The sequence below is a fragment of the Platichthys flesus genome, chromosome 5, assembly GCF_949316205.1.
Source record: "Platichthys flesus chromosome 5, fPlaFle2.1, whole genome shotgun sequence".
NCBI lineage: Eukaryota > Metazoa > Chordata > Actinopteri > Pleuronectiformes > Pleuronectidae > Platichthys > Platichthys flesus.
The window spans coordinates 27,125,682-27,138,942 of record NC_084949.1 but is presented as its reverse complement, the minus strand read 5'-3'; the positions used below and the strand labels follow the sequence as shown (position 1 = coordinate 27,138,942).

General features: G+C 46.9%; 1 protein-coding gene across 1 annotated transcript in view; it reads left to right on the top strand.

Annotated features, from left to right (window-relative positions):
• LOC133954130 (slit homolog 1 protein-like) overlaps nt 1-13,261 on the top strand; it is a 42,088-nt gene continuing 28,827 nt past the window's right edge. The window contains exons 1-4 of the mRNA XM_062388446.1: nt 1-443; nt 9,712-9,783; nt 10,706-10,777; nt 10,909-10,980. Of these exons, the coding sequence (XP_062244430.1) occupies nt 190-443; nt 9,712-9,783; nt 10,706-10,777; nt 10,909-10,980 (470 nt within the window). The 5' untranslated portion in view covers nt 1-189. The remainder of the gene's footprint in view (nt 444-9,711; nt 9,784-10,705; nt 10,778-10,908; nt 10,981-13,261) is intronic.

Here is a 13,261-nt window from a genome sequence, read left to right as displayed (position 1 = left end):
TGGGATCAAGTGGCAGCCGTTCAGTCCCAGCTCAACTTCACCTGGCTGCTCGTCTCTCTCTCTCTCCGTCTCTGGAAGCCTCTCACTCGTTCCTCTTCTGGCTTTTGTTCCTCCACTTCTCCCTCTTCAAGGTGCTGCTGGTGGTGGTCACTCATCCCACGACCAGTGTCTGCAGTGTGGTGCCGCAGGATGCCTGCTGGGAGAGGAGGGGATGGAGCCGGGTCAGGACTGGGCCGGGGGACGCCGGCGGCGGTGGCCCCTGGTCGGGCTCCTGGCCCCGGGCTGTGGAGGATGGTGCTGTTGGGTGTTGTGGTGCTGCTGGCCGGTGGAGGATGTGCGGAGGCGTGCCCGGCTCTGTGCAGCTGCCTGGGGAACACGGTGGACTGCCACGGCCTGGGGATCCACTCCGTGCCCAAGAACATCCCCCGAGGGACCGAGAGGCTGTGAGTACACTGACCATGTGTGTGTGTGTGTTCACGTGAGGTGTGTGTGTGTTCACGTGAGAGGTGTGTGTGTGTTCATGTGAGGTGTGTGTGTGTTCACGTGAGATGAGGGGAATCCTTCAGAGTGACGGCACCGTGCTTCATGTGTAGGACCAGGTTCTATGTTTGGACTTTATAGGTCAGAGCCTGAAGGTCCTCACATGTATGTTAAAACACAGATATCTGCATTTCTATATGATGGGATGTGTGTGTGTGTGTGTGTGTGTGTGTGTGTGTGTGAGCGTGTGTGTGTGTGTGTGAAGGAGAGAGTTTCTGTGAGTGTGGATTTATAAAGTAGTCTGTAGTGGGAATTTAATGATCAGTGTGACTCACCCTGTGTGGGGTTATTATCATAGTATGTGTGTGTGTGTGTCTGTGTGTGTCTGTGTCTGTGTGTGCGTGTGTGTGTGTGTGTGTGTGTGTGTGTCTGTGTCTGTGTGTCTGTGTGTGCGTGTGTGTGTGTGTTTGTGTGTGGGTTCGTGTCATTTCTGCTTTGCTGCAGTGTCTCTTCTCTGGTGCTCATTAGGTCTCTTTACGTCTGTTTAACTTCATCAAACACACACACTCACACTCACACACACACACACACACACACACACACACACACACTCACACAGACACACACACCCCTTGACTCTCAGAGCTTACAGTGCTGCTCTGCGGCATCGTTCCTCTTCCAGCTTTTTCTCTTGTGATTTCACATTTAATCGTCTTTATTTTTATTTTCTCCAGATCTCCATGTTTATATTATTCACACGTCCTCATCGTCTCTCAGAGCTGATCCATGTCTCTCTACTCTTCATTTCATTTCACTCTCTTCTGCATCTGGTCTGAACTCATTTAGTGAAACTGCAGAAGGTTCAGAACATCGTAGTAAATCTCATTTTATTCCTGTTTTGGTCGAATAATGAGGCGCATCGTGTCCTCTGTTATGATCCTGATTTATTTATTTAAACATTCCAACACGTGTTAATTTAACTACGTGGATTTTAATAAAGGTTGAAGGTTGAAGATAGTGTAATAGACAAACTGTATTGTACTGAATCTGTTTGTCATGTTTGTTAATGATTGGGACAAAACATTAGAAAAACTGCAGCCTCATCAATAAATATAGGATATAGTCAAACACAAACATTAAAATGTCAAAGTCATCAAATGTCTTGAATCTAATTCATTCAGATAAAAAAGGCCTGTCGCCACCAAAGGACACTTCACACATTTCTCTGAAGCACTTTGTCGATTCGTCTTTCAGCCGCGTAGCAGCATTTAACTGAGAAGTAAAATATCAATCCACTTAATATTTATATTCTCTCTTCCAGAAAAAACGTTTGGTGCCACTTTTGAGAAGTGACTCACGTCGCTGTAGATATTTTGAGATACCTTCTCGTTCTGACCCACTGATCTAGTTTTCCTGAAACCTCCAGGAGTCGTTAATCTTCCCTCCGCCTCGTGCACGCCCACGAGCGCTCAGATCCAACAACACACGTCTGCTTCAGTCCGAGAAGCTGTGTGAGCAAAACCAAAGTTCCTGTAATCTCCTGAAGACGCTGCTGGTTTCCTGGTCCGTCCTCCAGAGAGCTTCTACTTGTGTTAGTGTGAAATAACAACTCACTGCTGGATTCTTATGGTATCGACTCATTTGTCCCATAAATAGAGTCTAGAAACACGAGGCTGTCCTCTTTTGAAACTCTAACCTAAGAAAATCTGAATATATATATCAAAATATGATAAGGACACACTTTAGCTGTTTGCCTCTCTAAGTGTCCTGTTTGTGTTGTGTTGTGTGTGTGTGTGTGTGTGTGTGTGTACTCCAGGTTCCAGAGTGCCTGTGTGTGAATAATTGATGATTGTCAGCGGTGCCAGCACAGACACACTATCCGTCCTCCTCTGGTTCACTGTAGCGTGGAGGATGTTTTCCCCTCGGAGGCTGATCGCTCTATGATCGGGGACGGGGGGGCTCGGGCTCCCGGTCAAAGTGAAATGGCCTGGAAACATCTCAGAGCCACTTGTCCGTTTGTCCCCTGACGTCGCTGAGAGGGTCAGAGCTTCTCTTTCTAAGAGCAACTGACAGAGGGGAAGCGGAGGAAAGTGGCTCAGCATCGAACCGCGTCTCGGACAGAAGTGTTGCTGCTGTGGGTCGGAGGAACCGGAGCGTTCAGCAGAATCCACAGGTTCAAGAGATGCTAGGACTTCTTCTTCTTCATCTTCATCTTCTTCTTCTTCTTCTTCTTCTTCTTCTTCTTCTTCTTCTTCTTCTTCTTCTTCTTCTTCTATTGTTTATAGCTGTCTCTACTTCTTGTGATTGGTCCAATTCTGTGTCTTGGACAATGAGGCACAATGAAGATACTTCTCATCTTGCTGTCTCCTGGTTCACCCCCATCATCAGTGAACTCTGAGACCTGGTGGAGAGCAGCAGTGGTTCTGTTCCATCCCAGAAGCGTCTCTCATCAGCAGACTGACCCAGGATCAGTGCAGTGATCTGAAAACTTTGATAAGTGATGTGAAAACCACTTCCTGGAGATTCGAGCACCGACTGCAGGAAACCACGTCTGGACAAGAACCTCAGATCAGATCATATGTGTATCGCCCATATTCACAAATCACACATTTACCTCAATAATCTGCAGAAGGAGCGACGTCCTCTTCTCTTAACCCTTCACTAGTGTGAGCGACAACTTGAACTTTGACCCTAACACCTCCACAGTCTGGAAAACGAGGCCGTACAGAAACTTAAGAATAAGAATAAGTCACGACGTTGTTTGTAGAAAGATGAATCTCTGTTCACAACAAAACCCAGATTGGTAGAATCCCAACTCTCTGCAGGGAAACTCTTCCCATTGGTGATTTGAACGACACCAGAGAAGAACCAACAACCGCTTGTTCCCTGTAGACGTGGCCAGTGTGACCTTTTGACCTCTGAGCCCCCCCCCCAGAGCTTCACCAGCCGACCACCCTGTGGACTCAGACAGTGGAGAGGAGTGTCTCATTAAAGTGCTATTTGTTAAAGGGCTTGTCACCCAATTAGCATGTAAAGTGATCTGAGTGTGTGTGTGTGTGTGTGTGTGTAAGGGGGGGGGGGAAGCTGGCCAATCGGGGACACAGAGATAGTGGTGTGTGCGTTGGATAGAGACGTGTGTGTGTGTACAGTATTCCCTGGGAGACAGCCGGCAATAAGAGAGTCATTTATCAAGGTGACTGCACCGGTCCCCCCCCCCCCCCCCCCACCCCCCCCCCCACCCCCCACCCCACCCCCCCCAATCGGCGGATTGTCATGGCAGCGCTGAAAGATGGATGCCCTGATGAGCTCGGCTGTTTGAGCAGAGAGAACTGGAATGTGTGTGAGAACGAGAGAGAGCGGGGGGGAATGTGTGTCTGCGAGTGTGTGAAGTGTAATCCCAGCAAAGAGTAAAGAGCAGGAGTCAGATGGTTTCTGCTGCACTGGGACCAGTGACCTCTAGAAACAGGTTGTTGTCCTCAGGAGTTTAGAATACACTCACGATAGACACCAGCAGAGAAACACAAATTGTGTTGATTTGCAAAAGCTTTTCACACTTATTGATAACAAAGGTCTAAATGGATAAAAGGATGAATCAATGACTTGTTAACTACTGAAGGTCAAAGGTTAACTTCACTTTGCATCATAATGTTCTGTAAAAGTTATATTTTCAAAAAAAAAACATACAAAGTTTCCACAGATTTGTGTTTTGATGCTTGAGTCGTAGTAGCAGAGACCAACAACTCAAACATGAACCCAGTCGCACACTGAAAACACACACACACTCGTTTATTATCTCCATGCATCATTATACAAATTGGGCATGAAATAAAAATATGAATCAAGCTGTGCAAGTGTGTACGTTCCAGTGTGTGTGTGTGTGTGTGTGTGTGTGTCTGGTGTGTGGTGAGTAGAGAGCGGGAAACTGAGATGCCACGTGCACACAATGACGCTACACACACACACACACACACACACACACACTCACACACACACACACACACCACACAACGCATACACGCATACACACACACACACGTCACTGAAGCATCTCCCCTGCAGCCCCTCAGTGGGAGAGAGGCTGCTACTGAAGTGCCATTAGTCCTGAATGTGTGTGAGATGGGGACAGTGAGGAGGAGGAGGGTTGTTATCAGGCTGTCAGATGAAGAGGAGGAGATGGGGAGGAGGAGAGGAAGGAGGAGGACTGGTGAGGGAAGGTGTTATAGAGAGGAAGAGGAGAAGGAGGGAGGTGAAAATGAGGGAGACAACCAGTTCAGAAAGTCTGTTCTGAACTGGGTTTTAATCTTTAAAATGTGAATCGGGGAAGTGGATGGGTTCCGTAGATGTTCTTCATCTCTGTCCTTCACCTTGTTTGGACTTTGATGATGTTTCCTGAGGTGCTTGTGTAATCACCTCGGGGGGTCACACCAGGACAAAGACAATCAGAAGGTGGATGACAGATCATTCTTGTTTTGCAAGGTTTTGTTTTAGATCCAATTTTTGTTTTTAGGCTTTTGTACCAGTTATGGATACAGTGATGCTGTTTTCTAATGTTACCTGATTCCTGGAAATCCTCTTTTGAGCCCTGAATCTTTACATCTGATCTTTTCTCTGTCCAGTTTCAAATGGACTGTAAATAAAGATGGATGACGCACTCAGATATGACGAATGCTGCCACCTAATGCCGAAGATGTAATCAGAGCGAGAGGCTGTGCAGCTGCGATCGATGGACGGATGATGTTTCACATCATTTCTATATCATCAAATATATAACTCTGAAACCACATCTGTCAGAAACATCAACACGTGAACATCAGTGTGATGAGCTCCACCTGAAATAAGAGAAACCGTCTTTGGGAAACATTTATCTGACGTCTACTCTTATCCATGTCCCATCTGCTTACATGGAGGAGGCGGGGTTTATTCATTATACAACAGCAACATCTGGTTACCACTGCTTACCAACTATTTACATCAGAAATAATAAAACAAACAATCTTTTAGAGTTTAACCTTAATTCTCTGAACTCTGTCGGTTAAAGTTCTCGGTCCAGAAGCTGTAACCAAGCAAACTGAACCTCAACAAAACAAACACACATTTCACTGTGTTGTGTGTCTCTGAAGGACGTGGCTGTGGTTTGGTGGCGAGTGGTGGTTTCCAGTAATGCTTCACGTCTGTACGGTGAAACCTCACTGGTGTTTGCCGGCTGCACACATGCTCGGTTTATTAGCAGATTACAATCAGTCATCGATTCACCAGACGCAGCTCGGATGTTTCCTGCGTGTGCACAGTGGGTTTATACCAACGTTCCTCAGAGGGGGGAGAAAGAAAAATGATTTTTCTACTTTTATTATTTGACCGTTTTCAAGTCCTGACACATCTTCCTTACTCAGTGTATTTGATATTTGTACATCGACCTCTGGGTGACCTCTGGACCCAATTCTCTGGACTTTACCCAAAGGTTTCATGATGTCAGAGTGAATGAATGTGTTTGATGATGTTTTTACACGAGCAAGGATTCTACTCACCCAGCCAATGTGGAAGGAAAGGCTGTGTACATTTACAAATACTGTGCAAAGACCTATTTTAAGAATGACACAAAGATGCAGAAGCATAATCAATATTCTCCAATCAGCCTATGACATAACAAAATGTTTATATTTATGTCTGTATATGACAAGGTAAATACAGTTAGTATAAATTACCCACAAAATTTCCAGTTTATTCCCGTTAATTCCCATGGAAAGTTTCCAGCTTTGAATATTCCTGGACTTTTGCAACTCTAGTTTTGAGAGCAATTCCTGGTTTGTCTGATTCCATGGACACATTTCTGTGCCTCGCAGCTAAACTCTGAGATCAGCCTCCACTCACTGTTTGCTTCTTTCTCTCTGTATCCAGATGACGTAGCTCTTCATCTTACTGAATACACCTCCTCCTCCTCCTCCTCCTCCTCCTCTCCCTCCTCTTCTCCCTCCATGTCAGATCTGACAGTGGAGAGCAGAGCTGAGCGGATCAACTGCCTCACTGCCCACTGAGGCTGTGTGTGTCTGTGTGTGTGTGTGTGTGTGTGTGTGTGTGTGTGTGAGACGCGTTCTGCTTTAATGAGCTATTGTTTGGCAGAGTCGCCACTCGAGGGGAGTCTGTCGCTCAGCTGACCCCTGACCCCGCCATGCTGCACAAAACTCAATTAGCCACGCCTCATCAGGCCGCCGCTTGTGTCCGTCTCCTCCCTCGAGTCTCCGTCCTGCTCCTCACACAACAAAGACCTCCCCAGCGCCTCCTCATCGCTGGCTGATACTTTCATTCTCTGTGTGTGCTTGTCCTGCATCGTCCCTCATGCTCCTGGAGAGTGTGGAAACACGGTCGCTCCTCGTCCTCCTCGTCCTCCTGGTCCTCCTTGTTTTCCTGGTCCTCCCCTCCTCCTCGTCCTCCTGGTCCTCCCCTCCTCCTCGTCCTCCTCGTCCTCCTGGTCCTCCTTGTCCCCCTTGTCCTCCCTGTGCTTGTTTTTCCAGTGAGGTTTAACTGTCGGGTTAATTTCACACACATCCAGGGAGTGATTGTGGCCCCCCCCCCCCCCTGCCATGACCCGTCTCCACCCGTCCTTCCCTCCCTCGCTCCCAGCCAATCCCCCTCCGGCCCTGAGAGCCACCACCTCCTCCATCACAGGGACAGAACACCTCCTCCAGGTGACAGTCGGCCTGAGTGGTGGCAGTTCGTGTCACACTGAACACAACCACATTACTTCCCCCCGGTTCCCTTCACGGTCTCTGGATTTTATCTTCATCAGTTCGACCACATTCAACACTCAGAGGTTTAATAACTACGCCGGCCTCGATCATGTGCATCCGTTGGAAATCCTGGATCGACAGGAGGCAGCAGAGAGTTTAATAAACAATATAAACCTGCAGTGTGGAACTTTTGTCAAAACAAGAGGAACAGAGGAACTGTGCTAATTCTAATGTCCTCACTTACCTTCACTCTCTTTAGTCGATTACCACCCTTCCTCTGAACACAGATGAACGCTTGTTTTTGATTTGATGCATTAGAAACGTGTCTTATTTTGTTTTCGACAAACTCCCCTGAGATGCTGTAGCTTCTCCCGTCTCTGTCGGTCAAATGTCAACAGCTGTTAGTCCGCCTCACACTTGTCATGTGTATTGTCGTGGCCCAAGGAAGTGTTGTGTTGGTTCTTTTCACTGATTCAAGCTTTCCTGAACTGGGAACAAAAAGGTGAACAGATCCTTGTGCAGCAGCAGCTCTTCATTTTACCTCGGCCCTTACCCCAACACGCAGTTTCAGAACAGACACTGAACCGGTTTGCTCTGTAAATGTTGTGTATCTTTTGTGTATTGTGTTTTCATTCAGTGGTCAGTTACACACTGAGAGTTCAGCGTGGTGAGGGCGGCTCGTCGGGACTCGATGGAGGAGACGTTTCTATCGTTGTGACCAAATGATCCATCAGTTGATAGAGGAGGAAATAAAATAGACGTTTAAAAAACTGGACGTTCTCATGAAAGTGATCAGCAGGGATCCAAACCACAGCTCTCTCTCTCTCTCTCTCTCTCTCTCCACCTTTCCTTCACAAGGGACAGGACAAGGTCACACTGCTCCACCCTTTACAGTAGTCCAGGAACATGACACTCTCTCTCTCTCTCTCTCTCACACACACACAAACACACACACACACAGACACACACACAGGTACGTGCACGGGGGCTCAGCTTACCTCTCCTTCCACAAAGCCTCGTGGGAAGAGTGACATCATCCCCCTCTCTTTCTTCGCCGCTGTCAATCAAGGCGGACAATGAGGTCATAGGGTTAACCCCCCCCCCCCCCCTCACAGGGGTTGGATAGGTAGAATATCACATGACACACGCTGGCAACAGTTTGCACCTGAAGTGAGAGTTCACACCTGCAGAGATTAGGAAGGAGTTAGAAACTGAGCCGGGTACTCGTGTCATCATCTGACCTTCTCCCCCATGAGAAGCAGGGACACATGACCTGCTCTCCATCGCCCCCTGGGGGTCGGCTGCAGTACAGGTCATACGTTCGATGAAAGAGTTAAGCCTGAAACATGCTTCTGCGACTGCGTCTGCGTCTTTTCACGCCGCTGTGGCGCAAGACTCGTTTTCATTCATGCTTCCCCAACCGTTGCGCGTCTTACAAAGCAATTCCGCGCCAGAACACTAGGCGGAGTAATGCTTTTTGTCGAGACGACCTTAGAGACGCCTTCTTTCTTCTTCGTCGATTGTTTATTTACATAGCATCTGCGGCTCCTCGTAGCCTTTTTCTGGCGGACAAATCCGCCAGTCAGTGAGAGGTTATACAAGTGATCATACTATCGGATATATTCTAACAAGTACTCTTCTATTTGGTCCATATTCGTTCTTCTAAATCTTCCGTGATTTCTGCCGGTATTATGGGGCATGAAACCGGAAATGCAGCTCCAGAAGGGATGTAGAGCAGACCAATCACAGCCTTGCGGGCTGAGTGAGCTTGCGGAGCTTTGCCGTAAATTTTAGAAAAGGGGGTCGACACCCGTCAGCACGTAAGGAGGGATACATAAGCACGTAAGGGACCCGGAAGGGCTCTTGCGCTTACGGGCCCGTGAAAACGCAGAAGCATGTTTCAGGCTTTACTGTTCTCTCAGGTCGTTCTTATCACACAGACTCAAGTGTTTCTGATCAGTTTGGTTTCAATCAGTTACGTGATGATATAAATAAAACAGATTGAGCCTCTCACAGTGTTTGTTCAGGCATCAAGATGCTGCTGAAGCTGTAACCTGTCTGCAAACAGAACTGATCTCAGGTCACTCATCTGTCCGTGGTGAAGGCTCAGGAGCCTCTGTCGAGTAGATTGATAACCAGGGTTTCCAGGGTTGTTTTATATTATTATGAGGATGTGTAAATAATTCTGGGACCTTGGACTTGATGGTATTGATTCATATCTGTCGTACCTGACATGGATCTTAAATTTAACTTATTATGGTCATAAAAACCACATGTTTGTGCTTATAGTGCTGCTGCTGTGTTACCTCTGTATTTCAGTGTTTTACTTAATGTGTTGAAGCTAAAATCAATACATTTACACAACAATACCTCTGTTGTGTGTCTGTATTCTTTGTACGTGTACTTATGTTTATATGTCACCATTGATAAAGTTTATGAACTTCTGTCCCTGCTTGCTGTTCTCTGATCTGCTGTTGATCTTCCTCTTGTCTCTCTTGTCTTCCAGGGATCTGAACGGAAACAACCTGACAGTCATCACCAAGACGGACTTCTCTGGCCTCAAACACCTCCGAGTTCTGTGAGTCACTGCCCCGTCCACTCGATTCCCCCCCGACCTTCACTCACTGCTGTCGCGCTGTGTGTTGACGCGGCAGCAGCTTGTGTTTGTCCAGCAGAGAGTTCAGTTAGTTTCAGCTCCGGTAGGAATGTTGGGATTCGTCTCCACGGAGCCATCGGAGGCCAGAGGGCATCGAACAACGCTTCAGCTCAGCACCGACACATGAGCCACCCGGAGGTGCTTGTTCGGTGTCGGTGTCAGTCAGATTTACAAAGGGGGGGGGGGGGGGGGGGGTTTGTCTGTGACCCTTTGACCTGGAAACACCGGGCCCTCAGGGAGAGGCTGGAGGAGCAGTGGCTTCCTGCACAGGGACTGGGACGGTGCTGAGTGTCCCTGATGGACATGAGGTGTTAGAAGGACAACATGCCAGGAACTAATGGAATCTCCGGAGGCCCGCTCAAAACAGATTAACCGCCCACTGGGATGCAGGGGGGGTGGGGTTCTGTCAGGAGGGGGATATGATGGACAAACCCGTGAAGAGTATTTGTCAAACGTAAAGATAAATGGTTGGGTTGGTTCAAGAATGATCAACGGGAATCGAGCGCAAACCATTAACAGCCCGTCTCCACTTCCTCCCACTATCCAGAAACGAAGCATTAATATCTCAGATAGTTATAAGTGTTATAACTTCTCCACCAAACATATACATTAGTTTATTTACCAGACGTATCACAGCAGACGAGAATATGCTTTAAATATATTTCGGTGTTTCTAAGCTAAACAGCTCAAATGAAACTATAATTACAATAATTTAAATTGTTCCCTGCACTTGTTATTTGTCTGAATCCACATTATTAAAACACGCCTATTATATATGTATATGATATATATATATATGATCTGTTGACTGATTAGTTATGATCTATGTGTTTTTGTGCTGCAGACATCTGATGGAAAACCAGATCAGTAACGTCGAGAGGGGAGCGTTCGACGAGCTGAGGGAGCTGGAAAGACTGTGAGAGGACACACACTCTCACACACACACACACACACACACACACACACACACACACACACTATAGAATCATGGTGATATCTCGTCTGTGAGTTCCCTAATCCGTCAAAAATGTTTTTTTATCCATCTAGTCGTCTCAACAAGAATCATCTCAGTCAGTTTCCAGAGCTGCTGTTCCAGAAGAACGAAGCTCTGTCTCGACTGTGAGTACGACTACACACCTTCTGTTCTATAGAGCTGCAGTCAGAACCCAACGCTCCTCATTGACTCCCACATCCTGCAGCTCATCAGAACACTCGCTCTCTTGTGCATGTTCATGATCTGTTAGTCACAGCAAAGAGAGTTCATCCTGCTCCTGAAGATTTACTCTTGTGGACACAAAGAACAACCGGCTAAATGGGTGGAACCAGGATTGTATTTTACTCTGTTCGATTGGGCGTAGGCAACACAAACTGAACCGAAGCCAGTGTATTTGGTGCCATATTCCCAGTTTGTTTGTCTCTTATGATAAATACTAAACCAGCACAGAGACACTAGAGAAACAGTTATTTCCTTTGGCTTCAGGCTGGAATGTGCTCGCTGGGTTTTCTAATCAAAAATTGACCCATTTCTCTCACCTAGAAAAACTCAGCTCACGTCTCCCTTCGGACTCACAATCTCCCGCAGGAGCAGGAAGCGCGGTCCAGCTTTAATTTGACAACCCAACACACGTGCACACACACACACGCACGTGCACACAAACACATGCACACAAAGGGCTTTTATTTTTTTCACTTGTTAAATTAGTGAGAGCTCGGACACAGTTGGTTTCTTTGCGGCTAAATGTGTCACATGCTGCCGTGAAGTCTTTGTTATCAGATCTGTGTTGTAGAGAGGAAAGAGGAGAGTATCTGCTAACTGCCTGGAGACGCACACACACACACACACAAACACACACACACACACACACAAACACTGCTGCAGAGAAAGAAAGAAAAGCAAACATACCAGAGCTCTTCAATTAAGTTTTCTCTACTGATTGATCCATTTATGACAGTATTGTGTTTGTGTGTGTGTGTGTGTCTGTTTTTGTGTGTCTGTGTGCGCGTCTTTGTGAGTGTGTAAAATGGTTTAAATGGTTGACAGAGAAAGCTACAAAGAGACGCTCTCACTTTCCCCCTGAGCACCGGGAGTAAAGTGGATACCAGCCATGAAAAATAACAGTAATTACAGGAGATGAACAGGTGGACGTGTGTGTGTGTAAGTGTGTGTTTGTGTGTCTGTGTATGTGTGTGTGTGTGTGTGTAAGAGAGAGAGAGACACGGGGAGAGAAAGACAGGCAGATAAAGAGAAAATGTCGAGAGCGATAAATGGTGAAACAAAGTGTGTGTGAAAGTGTTTGTGTCCTGATTATTTGCTGTTTGTCCTTTTGGCAATTTCACACTCTAGCTCCCATCAGGGAAAACAGAGATGGACTTGGCATGTTCCATCAATCAGCACACACACACACACGCACACACACACACACACAGACACACACAAACACACAGGACACACTCGCTGTGCAGAGCCATTAGCACTTCCTCCAGCAGGAGTGATTTCTTTTTCTCCTGCTGCGTTGATGGACTCTATGAAGCACAGTGTCCCTCAGACACACACACACACAAACACGCACACGTCTCTAGTGTAATCTGTTTTTCCCCACAACATGTTTGTGTGCTTTATTTTTTCCTCTTTGTCCAAAATACTCCTCCTTTCCTCCTCCAGCCTGTATTCTCCTTTGCTTCATTTTTGTCGTCAGTTAATTCGAGTTGTGTGTTGCTCCTTCGTGTGTTACCCAGTCGGACGTAGTTTGTTGGTGTTGGATTCCTCACGGTGTCAGCTCATCTTTATCTCCACCTCTCTTTCCTCTCCACCTCCATCACGTCGTTTCCTCTCCTTCCTTCTCCTGTTTTTTGCAGAATCTCATTTCTCTCTCTCTCTCTCTCTCTCCACAGTCTTTTGTTGGTTCGCTCCACACCCAGTAACGGTCCTTTGTGTGTTTTGATGATACCCAGAGGCTGCCTGTGTGTGTTCCTGTACCAGGTTGCCCCCCCCCCCCCCTTCCAGAACCTCCCTTTAGCCTAGAGGAACCCAGGAATTATGGGAGTGAAGCTAGATGTCACACACACACACACTCTCTCACCTTGACCTGGAGGTGACCTGTGTGTTGAGCCAGTCCACACACAGCTCCCGTTCCCTGTTGTGTGTCGACTCTGAGCTTTAAGAGGAGTCGACAAAGCAATAACCGGACATGATAAACAAAACAAAAATTATTAAAACATGAATCTGAAAGTTATATTTAAGATAAAAGCAGATTCTTAGTTCTAATACGTCACCATAGGCTCACCAGTAGAGGTGGAGTGGAGGTGAAAACGTGATGCTGTCACTGGGACAGAGACTAAACCAGTGCGTGTGAGGACAATGGGAAGAAGCCACGAAACAGAACCAGGAAACTGGCAGTGT